At 38.3% G+C, this 16,786-nt stretch overlaps 1 protein-coding gene across 2 annotated transcripts in view; it reads right to left on the reverse strand.

Annotated features, from left to right (window-relative positions):
• Positions 1-14,077, reverse strand: part of rgs7bp (regulator of G-protein signaling 7 binding protein) — a 16,159-nt gene extending 2,082 nt beyond the window's left edge. Inside the window, exons 1-4 of one of the 2 annotated variants that reach the window (XM_015395506.1) lie at positions 13,248-14,077; positions 12,101-12,267; positions 2,536-2,666; positions 2,140-2,278 (exon numbers count right to left, since the gene is read on the reverse strand). In XM_015395506.1, coding sequence (XP_015250992.1) covers positions 2,140-2,278; positions 2,536-2,666; positions 12,101-12,267; positions 13,248-13,397 — 587 coding nt within the window. In that variant the 5' untranslated portion in view covers positions 13,398-14,077. The remainder of the gene's footprint in view (positions 1-2,139; positions 2,279-2,535; positions 2,667-12,100; positions 12,268-13,247) is intronic. The other variant, XM_015395514.1, reaches the window with a different exon arrangement.
• Positions 14,078-16,786: the final 2,709 nt, after the last annotated feature.

Below are 16,786 nucleotides of genomic sequence, written 5' to 3' on the forward strand. Positions count from 1 at the left end.
GAGCCATCTCAACTGGCTCCTCTCGACTTGGAGGAGCAGCGGCTCTACTCTGAGTCCCTCCCAGATGACCGAGCTTCTCACCCTCTAAGCATCTCTAAGGAGGAAACCCCTTTGGCCGCTTGTATCCGCGATCTCGTTCTTTCGGTCATGACCCAGAGTTCATGACCATAGATGAGGGTAGGAACGTAGATCGACCGGTAAATCGAGAGCTTCGCTTTTTGACTCAGCTCTCGAAGGCAATCCCTCACACTAATCATGCTTGTAGTGACAGCAGGGAGGAAAACCTTCCTTTTAACAGGAAAATATGTCCAGCAGAACAATGCTCAGTGGGAGCGTCCATCTGCCGAGGCCGACTGGGGTTCAAGGAGTCAGAAGCAGAGATGCAAAAGGCAACTGTAAAAGGCAGACCAGGAAACACACAGCTAGGCAGACAAGCTCTGAGCCAACTCCCATGTTAGAGAATAAAGAGAGCACATCCAGCCAGTCACAGTCAATGAAACAGGACTACACCGAAAAATATATCTATAAATATAAATATCTATAAACAAAGGTGTTATAGATATGCAACAGATAACTAAACGTTTTGACTAGTTTCAGTCAACTGGCTATATATATATATATATATATATATATATATATATATATATTAATAATATTTGGATAGCCAAGGTTCCTTAAGAAGATTCTTTATTAAATTAAACCAGGTGAAACTATAACTTTTCCACTTGAGGAGTCATATTGATAGACTATTTTTTATTTTTTTATCTTAAATGCAAAATCTTAATATATTTTTTACAATTTGGATATAATTACTACTCTAAGTGGGTTTCTCTGTCATATAAAGCCATATTTTAAAGTTTCTTTACTCCAGTAATCAATTACTAAATTAGTTAACGATTACTTCAATAATCAATTAATCACGATTAATGCAATGTACGGTATGTATACTTGGTTTGATGATTAAGATGATAAGTTGAAAATTTCTGTTTTTGGATTCAGACTATAAGAAGTTACTGTCTTTGGACTGACATGCACTCATTCAGTCACTTCTTTCAGATGTTATTGACCTGTCCTCGAATAAAAGAAACCTTGGTGTTATTTTGTATCACAACTTGTGATATCCCACATTACAAAATCTCTGAAGTACACACTAGAGATAGACCAATATAACCACTGGCAGATGTTTTTTGCTGATCTTGACCATTTGTTTTATATATTTGTATGAGCCTTGCTTTGTGATTACATGAATCGTAAGCAGTTCTATGTTAAATTTGTTAACAATGTTTCTTTTTGTTCAACTTGAGTGCAGCGTAACATTTGTTATCATTATGTCGAATCAGAAGGGATCAGTTAGACCAGGGTTCTCCAAACCCTGTCCTCAAGATTTATCATTTATTGTTTAGTGCTGCTTTTTTCCAAGCCATAGCTATTGTTTTAGCTATTACTGTGCCTTACTTTGACCGTGCATTTTCATGCTTTTGAGCATCTCACAGCACCATTACCTTTTCTACTACAGAAGGTATATTGGATCAGTGCTTCTATGTTCCTGTCCTCAGACACCAGTTGTTCATGACAGAAGGCAGTTCACACTGAGCCTGAATCTGCTCTAAGTTTCTTGCTGTTAAGAGAATGTTTTCTCTCCACTGCTGCTGAATGCATGTTCAACGTGAGGGATTGCTGCCAATTCAACAACACTGTGCAAGAAAACTTCCAATGTAGCTACATGCTCATCCAGTAGGAGTAAATCCAGCAAAGTCAATGGCTCAATAAAATCAGCTGGATTTTTTACATAAAAAACTGAATCTACTGTATCTGTATGACTACGCTGTAAGTTCAGTCATATGTTGTCACTCTGTGTTATATGTCACTCTTTGTTATATTAATAAACTTAATTGAATACTATTTAATCCCGAAGTGTTTAAAGTTTTTAAAGTGGATTAAACATATTAAATATACATTTTACCTAAGGATGTGCTAACTTATTCATATGACTACAATTAAAAATACTGATTATAGAGTATACTAATAAAAACAATACATCTATTATATATATATATATATATATATATATAATATATTTTTCAAATAAGCAAAAGTTGCAAAAACTAAAGTTGTGGAAGATGTATGTGGGCTACCTACTTTTCAATGCTTTCTATGTCACTAGCCACTAGCCAACAGAGCTGAGGACAATCAGTGGGTGAGGAAGAGGTGTCCTCCAGGATTGGGATCTCAGAGTCTTCAGTTTTACAATCGACTCCGGGAGTACATGAATCTTTACCTAAAAAACAGGGACAAAAAGTTTGATACTGTGCATCTAATAGCCCCAGTTGATCAAAAGTTAGCAGTAGCTCACTGGATTACTGTAACTTAAAAGTACAAATAATGGTTGTTAGTGTAACAGAATTCAAAGCCACAACAAACACTCGAAAATCGTGCAGTTGTCATGATAAAAATAACATATCTGTTATTGCTTTCTGCAGAATAATATAAATAATTTAACACATGAACTGTCATACAATCTATGTTTGTAATAACCTTTTCTGTGAAGCTGCAGGGATCCCAATAGGCAGACAGATTTCAACATCTCTGTGATGTACATTTCCAGACAGCACTGTAACTGTATGAAGAGCCTGCATATCTCAGGGTGGATTTCTCCGTCCTCTGGCCTGAAATGGCAAATAGTAAAAGCAAAAAAAGCAAAACAAACATTATTGGCCAAAGGTAAAAAAAAAATATCAAGGCTTAAAGGCCCTAGATCAATGTGTTTATTAACAAAATTGTTTAGCATTAAGTAACATGAAGACAGAAGGGAAAGGAGGATGTTGAGCACTGTCATAAATAAAGGCGGCATTGCAGAAACTTGTGTTGCTCATTTCACATAGTAGATAAAAGAACAGAAAATACATTTAAGTGTCACTCATATGCTTTTTTTAAGTATATCCTAAATATAGGAGAACACCCTCTCTACTGGTGCATTACTTCCAGTAGGCACATGGCAGCAGACACTATCTAGCCAGGTTAGTGTATGGGATGTCATTTTCTTTAAAGTGGTTGAACACTTTGCTCCATCTCTGACTCAGTGGTGTCTCAGATTTTCTCCATTCACTAAACGATCCCCCTTTAAGGAACTTGTAATAGGCAGAGACGTTGTCAAAGAAATCATCTTCTCCGACGGTGATATTACAGCGTTTTTCTTGAAGTGAAGCTGTTGCATTCTGGATCAAATGACCCAGGGGCGTCTTCTTTAACAGGAGACAGTGGAAGTTGTTTAAAACAGTTGTCCGCAACCCTGGGCCGCCGATCGCTACCGGTCCGTGGAGCAACTGGCACTGTCGAGTTGTTGTCTGCCCAAGTAATAATTAATTATTTCCATTGTATTTATTCTCTGAGTCATAATAAGATTTAATTTTGTAAAAGCTTTTATTTTTAAAATTAACCAGATTCTCACGGTTACATCTTGGTCACAGGAGTGCCAAAAATGTAACCCACAAGTTGGCAAAATGATTAAAAAGCAGATATCTTTGGAACGTTTATTCGTGAAGGGGTAAAGGCCTAATGAAGAGACAGAGCAAAGCCTATAACTTAAAAGTAAATGAAAGCTTTTAACAGACAATACCAGGACCTATACTTGAAATATGGATGCGGATACGAATGGATATGAATACTCTGCGTAATATGCAGAGATGAACCCTTCAAAACTCCTGCGCCACTTGGAGACCATGCATCCAGGAATAAAAGACAAGCTCCTGGAGATTTTTGAAAGAAAACAAACTGGAACACGAAGGACAGAAAAAATTACTGGCAGTCCCCACAGCAATAAATGGGAATGCACTGAGGACATCATACTTGGTGGCTAACCGCATTGCTAAATCTAAAAAGCAATTCACTGTTGGAGAAGAATTAATATTGCTCTCCATTGTAGCGATACATTCTCGCTGATGTGACCGGAACTATGCAGCTCTGAAGACACACCCCTCCGGTGTAAGTTTCAAAAACACTAGCTCCCCATATTAGCGTCCTATTTTTTCAATGGCTTTGTGCTACTAAAGGCTAGGCAAAGTGCTCCAGCTGAAGGCTACTCTACGTAGCAACCAATACCCCTCCAGTGAAGTCTGCGCTCGCTGGACTAAGTCAGACTGCCTTTTTCCTGTGATTCAGAAGGAGCTGAACGCAGTGTTTTTACTCTTCCAGAGATTCAAACCACCTCTGCAGCAGAGACAGAACAGAGCTAATCCAGCTCTACTAACCGCCGAACAACTTGGGCCGATCGTTGTTTGCAAAAAAGCCGTTAGAAGCCCCCGTACCTTGACCACTGTGAGACAGAGGGATGGAGCAGCGCCATGGAAGCGCTGCTACAAGCCGTGGCTATGTGCTAACCACTGTAGCTAAAAGGGAGATGTCCTGCGCTATGTGCGTTATAAAAGTAATCCCCTCGCAAATCTCCTCTTATTGTTGCATCGGATTGTTCCAAATCTTTTTGAGTTGGTGTTGAACGAAGGGACTGGACCGAAGACAGGCCTGCAGAAATCAGACCGAGCTGAAGGCCTTCCCTCCACTGAACCAAAAACAGTAACTGCATCCGTCCCCCTCATTTCCATCTGATGCTTAATAAGTGCTCTGTTTGGGGGAACTACAGGTAGAATATATAGCTGTGTTGGTGTTTTTATTTGAAATAAGCTTTCTGATTCAACAGCTGATGGTTAAATGTTCCTAAAGGTGGGTTCATTTTACACAGTGAATGATTTATCAATCAGGCTGGCTTCACTCTTTTTTTAGTAGCATTACGTTGCTAAGAGCTTTAACCTAAATTACTAAATTGGTGAAAAACAACTGGATTTTTAACAGCCGGATTGAGGAGTCTAACTCTTTTAGGAAAGGGGCTAAAACCCTGGTCAGTAAGAAAATTACAGTTATAATCATTCAACTGATAATAAATAACTAGCTTTACCCCTGATTTCAATGACCTATTATTATTATTATCATTAAGACATTGAGAAACAATTGTTGGAGAAGATTTACACATCAACTTGGTATGCACTCCTGGTTGACGAATCAACAGATGCTAAAAACAGGGCTCTACTACTTGCTTATGTGCAATATCTTTATCACGAGATGGTACATGAGGAAATGTCATGTGCACGTTGCCAACCATCACCACTGCCTCAGAACGGTCCAAGTCAATGGATGGTTATAAATCAGGAAAAGTATAATGGTAATTTTATGTTGGCATATGCACAGATAGAGCTACTGCCATGACCAGATGGGTGTCCAAGGATTGGATATGAAACCCATTTATCAACAAACCGAGTGAATCCAGGATGTCTGTGCAAGAAGAATAACTGCTGGTGATTGCAAACGACGGTGGCCTTAAAAATATTTTCGAGACAACAACTCTGCCAATTCGACTGCAATGATTTCAGAATGTTCTGTCTTGTTGTACAGCGGTCCTGACCTTTTAAGCATTTTGATGGCTCATTGAATACGGGCAGATTTCCACATCCAAAGGCCAACCACATTTTAGTCAGTGGATCTTTAAACATCCCTTGCAGGACAACAGGGCTCTTTCCGGAACAGGGAGCATGGACATTGCTGTGTCCTAGGATATTTTGATACTCTTGGCCAACAAACTCACAAAAACTTTTCAGTCTTTCTACTCGAACAGTAAAAATATGAAAATATTCAAAGATTGTTGTAAGAAGGTACTCCAGATCAATGGGAGTAATATCCACAGCTGTTCTTGTGGCATTATGACTGATATGGACAGAGCAACTGAAGCCAATAACCTCCCGTTGCTGAAAATCTTTCACTTTGTGTGAACGTTGACCCTATTCAGTCCTCCAAAGTAGTTTTTTTGGTAGTGGAGATTGCCACAATTTTCATCTCAAGGGTGAATTTATCTATCACCACAAGGATCTGAGCTGCAAGTTCTTTTGCTTTTTCTCCTCTGAATGCAACAAAATCAAGTGGTTTTGTTCCATTAGATGTACTGCCATGATATTTTTTGCAATATCTGATCTTTTATTGGCAGCACCTTCACATGTTCATAATTTGATTAATCTATCGACAGATATACAAATTCAACCTGTTCTAGATCCTGTGTTAGCAGAGTGGCTGGCCATGGTGAAAAAATATTCCTCACTATGGCACCACCTTTGGTTTTAGCACATGAAAACTTTGGCTCATACAATTTCCTGGTCAGTTGTGCTGTGCAGTCCATGGAGCAGTAACTATGGTTGTGTTTGCTAAGATTTCCTCTTGTATGGCTAAGTCATATGCTTGTTGAGAAGGCTCAACCTCTTTGAAAAATGTTGGGACACCTGCACTGGCTGTTAAAGAGGGTTTGTCTTTTTTGTTTTGTTTTTAGATGCTCGATCACAGCAAATCTCCCACCACTCCCGATGGAAAATGAGGATTTACAAAAGGTGCAGTGTACCATTGTGTCGTCCTGGTCTGGCCAACAAGGACGTATAAATGGAAGATTAGCAGAGTCTCTTTTACTCATACCAGCAGCAAGCCATGGTCTTGTCTTAGTTCTTTTTATTGATAATTTTTTAACCTGGACATGAACCAAACATTTATCATAGGATCAGTTTACTACAAATAAAAGGAATCAATTAAAACGATTACTATAGCACAGGGCAGCTCCCGGTCAATTGTGACCACGATTTTCTGATTTTACTTCTTGGTCTGTTTTAAAAGTGGTGCGTTCTTCTTCTTCCTTGTGTTTTAATGGCAGCTCTGTGCTTCATCTTTATTTTAACAACAGCGCAACAAGCTACTGTAACAGCTGTTTCGGCATGCAGCATACTCACAGGCTTTTGCTACCGCAAAACGTAAAATTTTACCCCTCATTCATAAAACAGTAAAATCAGGGACATTGCTGAAGGGTGGCTATAGTGCTCACTAAATTTTATTTTTTAATTTTTTTTATTTGAGAAATATTTATTTGTAATCTTTGAGTTGGTTGTTTACTATTCTCCCTTTGACTAGGGTGACCAGTTGTCCCCTTAACTCCGGGGACGGTCCCTGTTTTGGACCACCTGTCCCTGGCTTTCTCCGGAAATTGGGGACGTCTGCTGCAGAGAGTGGAATGATTTTGGTGAATTTTGTTTCTCTGAGACAAAAATAGACACAATATTTGTATAAAGAGTTGTTTACAACAACAAGAAATGCTATTAACACCATGATGTTTATTCTTAAAAGATGCAAAGTCATATCTTTTTAGAAAATACAATTATAAACATTTTATGTGTGCAGATTTAATACAAGAGGCCCTCAATATGTAACAAGCATAGTGATGGGTCCAGTAACACAGATGCGCCGCCGCTTGTGTCAAGCTATAACAGAAAGGCCCTGTGTCGGTTCGCATATCATTTCAAGAAAGTCACGTGATTGATAGAGGAGCTGTTTCAAACAGACTGACACACTAAACTGTGTTTATAAGCGCATCTGTCAAGGCAACGCATCTGCCAAATAAAATCTCGGATCTTTTGCAGTTTATTATCAAATGAATTAAGAAATATGTAGTAGCCTCAAGGCAAAAGAAAGGTTTCAGCCGAGTGGGACTGTTTTAATCTCATATTTGTTTTAATTTTTCTCGTTGTCTCATTCTGTTTCTGTTATCACTCAACTTATTGACTCTTAGTTTACTTTTCTTGCTGTAGTTATTTTCCATAAATACATCCGAGTCCACAAACATCCTTATTCACATATTCACTTATATTTTTCTGTTATATGTTAATTATGGATTGAATCTAAAAATATATCAGAAGGATTTTCAATTTGAAGGAAGAAATGAAATAAGGCATTACAGCAAACAATGGCTTAAATCATATTATAGATCATCAATTTATTTAATTTAACTTCCCTTTTGGATTAGTAAAGTATTTTTGAATTGGATTGAATCAAATCAGTGTCAGTTTTATGTCCAGCAGGTGTCAGTATCCAGTGACACAGTATCGACATAGTGTCAATACAGTTTACTAATGTGTCGAAGCGCTTCATGATGCCTCATGAACTCATCACTACACAAGCATGAGTGCATGCTCCCTCTCTGCGTTTGAAGCTTATTTTTTTATGCGCCTGTTGATTCTGCCTACTTGCCAATGAACCTGTTTCTGTGTGCTCAGGTCAACTTTTTTTGTCACTTTGAGGGTGGAACCAATTTAAGAAAGTAAACTTCCTGTGACTGACTGCTGTTTGGGTACTGCTTTCTTTCTAGATGCAGCTACCAACATTAGCTACACATGTTCAGGTGTGTTTTAAATAAAAGTGAACATATCACTATTTATTATGTGTGTGCATTTTTGGCACTATTCTGACTCCATAGAGGGTAAAAGCCATGCTGGAATGCAAACTAAAAACATATAAATGTTTCACCATAAGATGTTTGTACCATTAACATTCCTAAAACAAAAAGAGATTTAAAAACAGCTTCAACACTTGTAAAGTAAGAGTACCAAACAGTTAAGTAAAATATATTTTAGAAGGGTTGGAATTCATGAAATGTGTCAATATAAGATTCAAACAAGTTGAGTTCACATGTCCAAATAAAAATACTGCGGAAAGATACTGATTATAATGAAAGATCATTAAGGGATTTGGGATACGAGGCATATTAGAACAATAAGCTTAATATGGAGCTGAATGTAAAGAGCTTCGACAGTAGACATCCTCGAAATCTCTCTCCTCTCTGCCACTATTAACTCTAATCCGTCTAATTGTTATTTAGGTAAGTTTGGTGGGCAAATTTAGCTAGCATCAACTACAGAGGACCCTGAACACCCCCCGTGTGATTTTGTTTTAAGAGTCAGGCCATATACTATAAGGCCATATAATAAAAGTGTGTTGTGAAACATAACAATGGAAACTCCAGCGTGGCTGTGTAGCACGTGGTTGGCAGCACTGTGCACCAGTAAGCCGGGAATACTAATAGGGCCCAACTAGTCAAATCCTGTAAACTATTGTCCAATTGCTTTTTATTCCAAGTCTATGAGGACTAACTAGACAATAAATAAACTTTTCAATTGCGCCAAAATCCCCAAGTTGCTTTCCTCATGTGCAACTGAACAAAATAAATGATTATTAAAAGTTATAGTTATTTACATTATCCATGGGTAGGGGGGAAAAGCTAAACACAACAGGGTGCTGCGTATAAATCGAGATTTATGTATAAGGAAAACAAGCAGTTAGTGCATATGCAACAGGAATAACCAAAGCCTTCAAAATGTTGTAAAACAACTACACCTCCTGTGCATTCTCTTTGCTTAAGGATTTTATTTCCCAGGTTACTCTGAAATGCAACAAAAGAGTTATATAGAGCTAAAATTCAGACTTGGAAAGATGGAGTTTACCAAACAAAACCAGTTTCTTTTATAATATAGCCATCCAATTTCTAAACTTACCAATATGTAATAAAAGAGGCCAGGATCATTAAATCTTAGCATTTGTTTCTCTTTAAACTTGTCACACACTGTGATTCTATGAAGTATTCATGTTTCTGTATATATTATTTTTGTGTTTAATAACAGAAATGAAGAAAAAAAAAGCACATGTTTTCATTACTACTAGTACTGTAGGTAACATCGCAACACGTCCTGCTACTTTGAGGTTGCAATGTTCTGACTGTGTTCTTACACAGAATTGCTTGGTGTGGACTACTCAGTGCTTTGAAGGGGTACCACACACAGGTACATCCAGGACTAGGCTGCAACTTGCATGTTCATTATGCAAATCCCAAACCAAAGACATTGTCAGAATCATCTTAAGAAAAAAAAGTTTTGAATTGTTACTAATGGTACCCAAAGACATCAGATCGAACAGTAAAACCGAAGGCCAAAGATAAGCATTTTAGTTTTTTGCATTTGTTTATACAGATGTGTAAGCCACAAAAGAACAGTATTTTGAAGAGCTACAACCAAGCAAGAAATCTGGAAAACTACCTTGAAGGAAAATGCAGTTTATTCTGAGGATATTTACAAAGTATTAACTGCAGGTGGAGAAAGATATCAGAGTAATGATCTTAAGCAGCCTCTGAAGGTCCGGTGCCCTGCACATTTAATAGGGGTCTATGCATCCACACCTGAATCAAATTCGGTAGCTTTACCTACTCAGCATGCAGTGCAAGTGTGCTGATGATATAGTCTGATTACAAGTATGTCAAAATGTAATATATTGTCTTTTTACTTAGATACCTATCTCTGTTTGCTTTGTAAGCAAGATGAATTATCAAAACGTGTGAATTCACAAACTCCTGAAAATAAATCCTGCTAGAAGCCAACAAATACATTAGCCTTAAATACAGCAGATACAGATGTGTAAAATCTGATCACTTGGAAACTAAAGTTTTACTTATCATGTTGTTGTTTGAAAAGAAAATTGTTTCATAATGGCCACTTAAGTGTTAGAGAAATAAGCAAAACAAGTTTCAGAACACAGAACCAGCTAAATGCATCAAGAGCCACACGTAATGTATTAAAAGTATTGTTAAAAAAAAAAAAAAAAAAAACGTAATGTATTAAAAGTATTGTTAAAAAAAAAAAAAAAAAAATCATTAGATGAACACCATTGATAATATAATCTCAGATATTAGTCCAGGAAAACATCCCACTGCCACTCCACTTTGTGCATTAGCTACCACTAAATGGAAGTGATCAGTTACAGCATAGTGTGGAAATAATTTCCTGGAAAAGCTCTTTTGGTTGTGAATTAGAGATGTCATGATTTTTAAAAGCTGATCTCATGTTCTGTTTTTCCTCAAACTCAGTACGTTTATCACCTCCATGTCCAGATTGCAGCATTTTCATGCAGCAGACTGGGAAGGAGAGATCAACCTGATTATTAATGCTTACAGACACATATGGAATGTTACTTATTGTAACGATGTTTGTGAAATTTGACTCAAGATTGAAGACAAGCAGCGGCTTTGGCTGACAAATAGTGAGTAAATAAAATAATTACTTTCAATAAAAGCAGATCAAATAGGGATGAGAGATACTTAGCAGAAGTTCAATCACTTGTGTCATTTATTGCAATAACTACAACAGGAACTAACACATAAAGCCTATCAGGTAACTAAATATAGTCCATATTTCTTCAATACTACTCATATTTATTTTCCTTTTATTCTTCATGTCTTGTACAGTAATTTTAAAGACATACCAGGGAAAGTGCTGGGGTGAGCAAAAGTTTACTCTGGCTGACTGAAAAATTGAACAACACTGTGCTAACTTTTCCTTAACTGGTGCTATGCTCTGGTCATCAAATTGCTGATAGAAGGCTATGACTTTTTTTTTCTTTCTTATAAGAATGATAATCTTAACTTTTTTTTGAAATATTAATTGCTACAAAACTGTGACATTCACTGTGTGAAAAATAAAGGTGGGCCCTCTTAAGCTAGCAAGCTACTACAACATTTTTGATCAGCTTACAGCTGCTTGCTGTACCTGAGCCAATACCTGGAAAATTTAACCAGTGAAGAGCTGCTTGAATGCTCCTGGTGTTATTCTCTAAAGGGCAGAATGGCTCAAGTGTCAAACTACTCTGTGCAATAAGATTTTTAACTTACAACTTAATTTAGCAATATCTATTCTATTTTTTTCTAAGTTTAAGATTTAATATCAAGACAGAGCTTTATAAATGGTAAACATATCAGTATCATAACTGTAAGGATAATACAACTTTGGCAGTAGTAGGAAAAATTGCTGCTTTTTGTTTTAAACAAGAGCAGTTCTATCACATATGTTTGTACACAAACTTTACACCTCAATTCAGTTTTTTGAATTTTAAATATTTTCTATGATTAAATTAATGTTCAACAATTTATATTTTTTGATCCATGTGGTATGAGAGAACCTTTATAACCAGAGGGGCCAAAAAGCAGCTGCTTATTCCATTTTGCCTTGAGCTGTCTCTTTTACAGGGACTTAGAAAAACAAAACAAACTTTGTGATCAAACTTAGTGATGCCTATGCAAATAAAAAAAAAATACTTAAAAAAAAAGAAATTTGGTTTAAAGAAAAATGTAAACAACCCTTTATATATCCCTGTAAAGCAGTAGTGATTGTTGTGATCATTTTCAGCACCAAGGACAGCAACTTACCCTGAAAGTAAGGAGAGACTCTGGTGTGCTGCCCTTGCCATTTCACAGCCTTTGGTTCGGGTTCTCAGCATTTCGGCTCGCAAGGAAGGACAGTCAACAGTGATTTCACCAATGGAGATGACCAGCTCACGGTACAAAGCTACAAGTGTGTTGAATTCTTGGACGATCTGAATTAAAGTCAGACGAAGAAAGATTACAGTTTTAGGTGACTTGTTGAAAGACATAAACCCACTTGTGATCGAAATATTTTGATGATTGCAATCTCCGTCCTAACTTGGGGGGGTGCTGTTAAATATTTTAAGTGTTTTCAATACAAACTTAGAGACTCTTTGTTAAATAATTTCAAGCAGGAGCAGGATCTTTTTATTGTGTATTTCAAATGTCATCACATTAACATAAATAGTATACATTAAACTCTCTGGAATTTGTTTTTGACATTACCTTCTAGTTAGCCAGCCCAGGATGGACTTTATCAGGTGAAGTACCATAGGGCTTTGTGTAATTTGTATCAGTAAAATGTAATTGTGGGTGCAGGGCACCAAAACTGGCTTTTGCTAAGGGGCCCAGACCTCCTTAACAAAAACTATGTATATTTCCCCCTGTCCTGCCACTGCAGAAGAAAATCATGAGATCATCATAGAAAAAGTGGCAAATGATCATCAAGTAGACCCAGGAACAGGCACTGCAATATGCATGTAAAAAAAATTTTGTTGCAATTTAGGAGTCTTTTAGAAGTGAAAGACTAAGCGTATGGGGCTCGGGCATTTTTGCTCGCGTTGAGCATACCATTCTCCCTACAAATGAACACAGACCGCTTGGCGATCGGTGATGTATCCTGGGGTAAAGGCTTATCATTTCTGTTAAATTGCAGGACGGCTGTGGCATGATTGCAAACATCTTAACTCATGTTCATGCAAATCAAGTGTGTTCAGCATATCAGCTTCTCCCTTCCACTTTAAATGCAAATCACACAGTTCTTGTGCATGTCTGTTTGGCTTTAGTATAAATGCTTACGGTTATTTTCACGCAGACCTGCGAACAACGAGTCTTTATTCTTTATCTCTATTTGCACAGGACACTCAATTGTCTAACAACAAAGAAATCTTGGCACCCTTTTGTCAGAGGCACCGACGTGCCGCAGACCTACCATTCTGCAGTCGGCCACGGCGCGCTGGGCTCTGCGGGTACTCTCGGTGCTCTCCCTCCGTTGCTGGTCTCGGCATGGAGGCTTGCCGATCTGGAAGATGTTCCCGGCGGATCTGGGGCGGTTTTTGCGCCCATTCGATGCAGAACTCATGCATACACATCCACTATTAAAACAACCCCAAAACAGAAGGATTTTGCCCGATCCCAGCCACAAATATTAGTAATAATAAAAACAAAACAAACAAAAAGAAACTCTGCTGCTGCTCTTCTCCCACCCTGCACCCTTTATCATTCACCTTATTCCCTTCCTATATACCCAGTTCACCTTCTCCTGCAGAAACCCGACGTATTCTTATTGCTCTGTGTCTCTACCTCTGCTTATTGTGGGAGAGGGAGAAAAAAAATCCCAGACGAGCCTGAGGGCGCAGAAAGAGTACAGGGAGAGCGCCTGTGGCTCCTCTCCGCATTGCCTTCACTGCGTCGGAGCTCAAGTCACCTTCACTCCCGCGCTGCTAGAAAGGTGTACAGCGAGGACTCTTCACACGCCAGCAGTCCTTACAGATGTGTCCTTTCTGACGCACAGATGTCAGATCGCGTTCACGGATGGTCTCCAAATGCAACCATTTTTTATGATTGCGCGTTTCCATCAAGCAACGGAAAAATGTATATGCGCTGACATAAGAAGTCGCAGCCTACACTTGAAGCTTGTGTGTAGGAGAAAATCTGAAACTGATCCCTGGCGTCAGAGTTTCTGCCGGCTCTGAATATTCTTTTCTTTTTTTTCCTCCCCCTTTTTCTCAGAGTGCTTCCTGCCAGTCGGGCGGGCCTATCTCTAACCTTGGCGAGGCAAAAGGAAGATGAGCACTTGCTACAGGCCTGACGTGGCTCTATGGTTGGCAACACCATAGATATCTATGGGCAACACTGTGCACCAGTGGGACGGCTATACTAATTGGGCCCATCAAGTAAAGTCCTGTAAAAAACACTGAAAATGTAGACTGTGTTTAAATCGTTTCTTTTTTTCTTCAAGTCTGTAAAGACTAAATTAGAAAAAACTTTTGTTTTCAGAGCCAAAATCGCCCAGTTGCGTTCTTAATGTGCCATCTAGCAAAATTAAGTATTATTAAAAGTTAGATATGCTATTGTAACTTACATTATCCATGGGTTGGGTAAGCAAAAAAAAAAAAAAAAAGAAGAAGAAAAAAAAAAACAGTCTCTTTGCACATGCAAAAAAGTGCATATGCAACAGATATAAAGCCTTCATAATGTTTTAATCCCAAACACAAAAAAGTTATATGGAGCTAAAATTCAATTCAGACTTTGAGAGATGAAGTTTCCCAAATAACCAGTTTGGTTTGTGATATAGACATCAGATCCCAAAGACCAAGGCTGTCAATGGGCATGTTGCAAACCTTGCATTTTTTTATACAGAAGTTTAAATTTTAAAAGAGAGAGATGCAACCAAGCATGAAATCTGGAAAGCTGTGTGGAAGGAAAATATAAGGTTTATTTTGAGGAGATTCACAAAGCATTAACTCCACAGGTAGAAAGATATCAGAGTAATGATCTTGAGCAACCTCTGAAGGTCGAGCTGCATCCATACCTGGATCAAACTACTGAGTTACCTCCTCAGCATCCAATCAAGTTCTCAAGAGTCCTGCTAATGATCTGATTATTTGGCGCCGGTGTGTTGAAACAGAGACACATCTGAAATGTGCATGACACAAGCCCTTCAGGATAATAACCGATAAATCCTGACCTTAAAGCCTACCTGAAGTGTGCTGATGATATAGTCTGATTACAAGTATGTCAAAATATACTCACTAACCTTTTATTTTTTACCCGGGTACCTATTTCTGTTTACCTTGCAAGCAAGATAAGTTGTTGCTAGATTTGTGAATTCACAGACTCCCAAAAATCCATCTTGCCAGAAGCCAATAAATGCATTAGCCTCCTATACAAAAATGCTTCAAACCACTGAAATGCAGTGACACGTATGATGTATAGATCCCCTTTCATGGATTGCATTAAAAGCCCATGTGAAAAATGAGAGTTAAACCTGAGGGGGCATAATTGGGAGGAATAGATCCCGAGCTCTGAACCCGAGTGGTGTTTCATCATGGACTTCAGTGCAAGTCATAGTTTGTTTATAATTAACACCATGTTCAAACAAAATGATGTCTTTCTGTACAATCAGCAGCCCAAGCGAGTAGCAAGGGTCTGCTAGGAATGTCTGAAGGAGACCATTGCAGCAACCCTCCAACATGGTGGTGTGGGAGTAAGGGATGTTGTCAACCTCAGGAAGAAGTCCTACCAAGCCTGGTCGGCTTGTGGGACTCCTGTAATGCAAGCAGGTACCTGGAGGCCAAGTGTTCACCTGCTTGGGTGATTTCAGAAGGCCTGCAGGAATTTGAAGAGACCATGGAGAAAGAATTCCAGCTGGCCATAAAGTGTTCTGGCAAACCATTAGCAACTCTGGGGAAGTAGAAGCAGTGCTTTGTTAACATAGTATTTAGTGGGAGTTAGATGCTGCTGAGCTTGATTGAGGACATTTTCTGATGGTGGAGGAATACTTTGAAGATCTCCTATAACAAGTTGACATACCTTTGGTGACAAAGACAGAGACTGGGTTCTCAGGGCTAAACTTATTTATAGCACAGCCCAAAGTCATCATGGTGGCCCTCCAGAGTGGTCCTACATAGTGGCAAGGGTTCCGGGATGGATGCGATCACCCTGAGTACCTTTGTTCTCTGGTTATCATGACTGAAAAATCTCTTCAACATTGCATTGCGGTCGAGGACAGTGCCTCTGGACTGGCAGACCGTGACTGTAGTTCCCCTCCATAAGAATGGAGACCGGAGGCCAAGGGTGTAACTTTGTGATGGAAAGTTTTGGAGCCACTCTACAAGGATGGGTTCTGATGCAACTGCAGCCACAGGACGTGACTACTTTCGTTAGGGTTTGATGTTTTGCTAAAAAGGAGCTCAAACATAAAGGATGATTACTTATATTTATTTCATGTTTTCCTATTGTTATTGTTGCAACAGTGACCAAATACACTAATATTTATAATTACAGACAGGTAGATGGATACCATTTAGTGCCTCAGTAATAAAGTGCTCTAAATCATCAGAAACATTCAAGAAAATCTATCGATATGGCTGATATCGATGCTGACAGCGATATATTGGAAATCCCTGCACATACACTATTTTAAATAGGATCTATCTATCTATCTATCTATCTATCTATCTATCTATCTATCTATCTATCTATCTATCTATCTATCTATCTATCTATCTATCTAATCTTTATTATAGTATATTATAATATATTATAGTATAGTACGTTTGGTTTAAATTTGTCACGATCTTTCCTGGCTACCAGCAGCTGGTTAAATGTAAATGCAGTTCTCTGAATGGCATTTGGGAGGGGGGGAGGGACTAAATTTCAAACATGTAATCTTTTTTATTTAATTACATAATAAACAAATACAACTTTTTTAATGTTATTTGTTAATGTTATTTATTTGGCTATTTT

This window comes from Cyprinodon variegatus, unplaced genomic scaffold (genome assembly GCF_000732505.1).
Source record: "Cyprinodon variegatus isolate N-32 unplaced genomic scaffold, C_variegatus-1.0 Scaffold26, whole genome shotgun sequence".
NCBI classification, from domain to species: domain Eukaryota; kingdom Metazoa; phylum Chordata; class Actinopteri; order Cyprinodontiformes; family Cyprinodontidae; genus Cyprinodon; species Cyprinodon variegatus.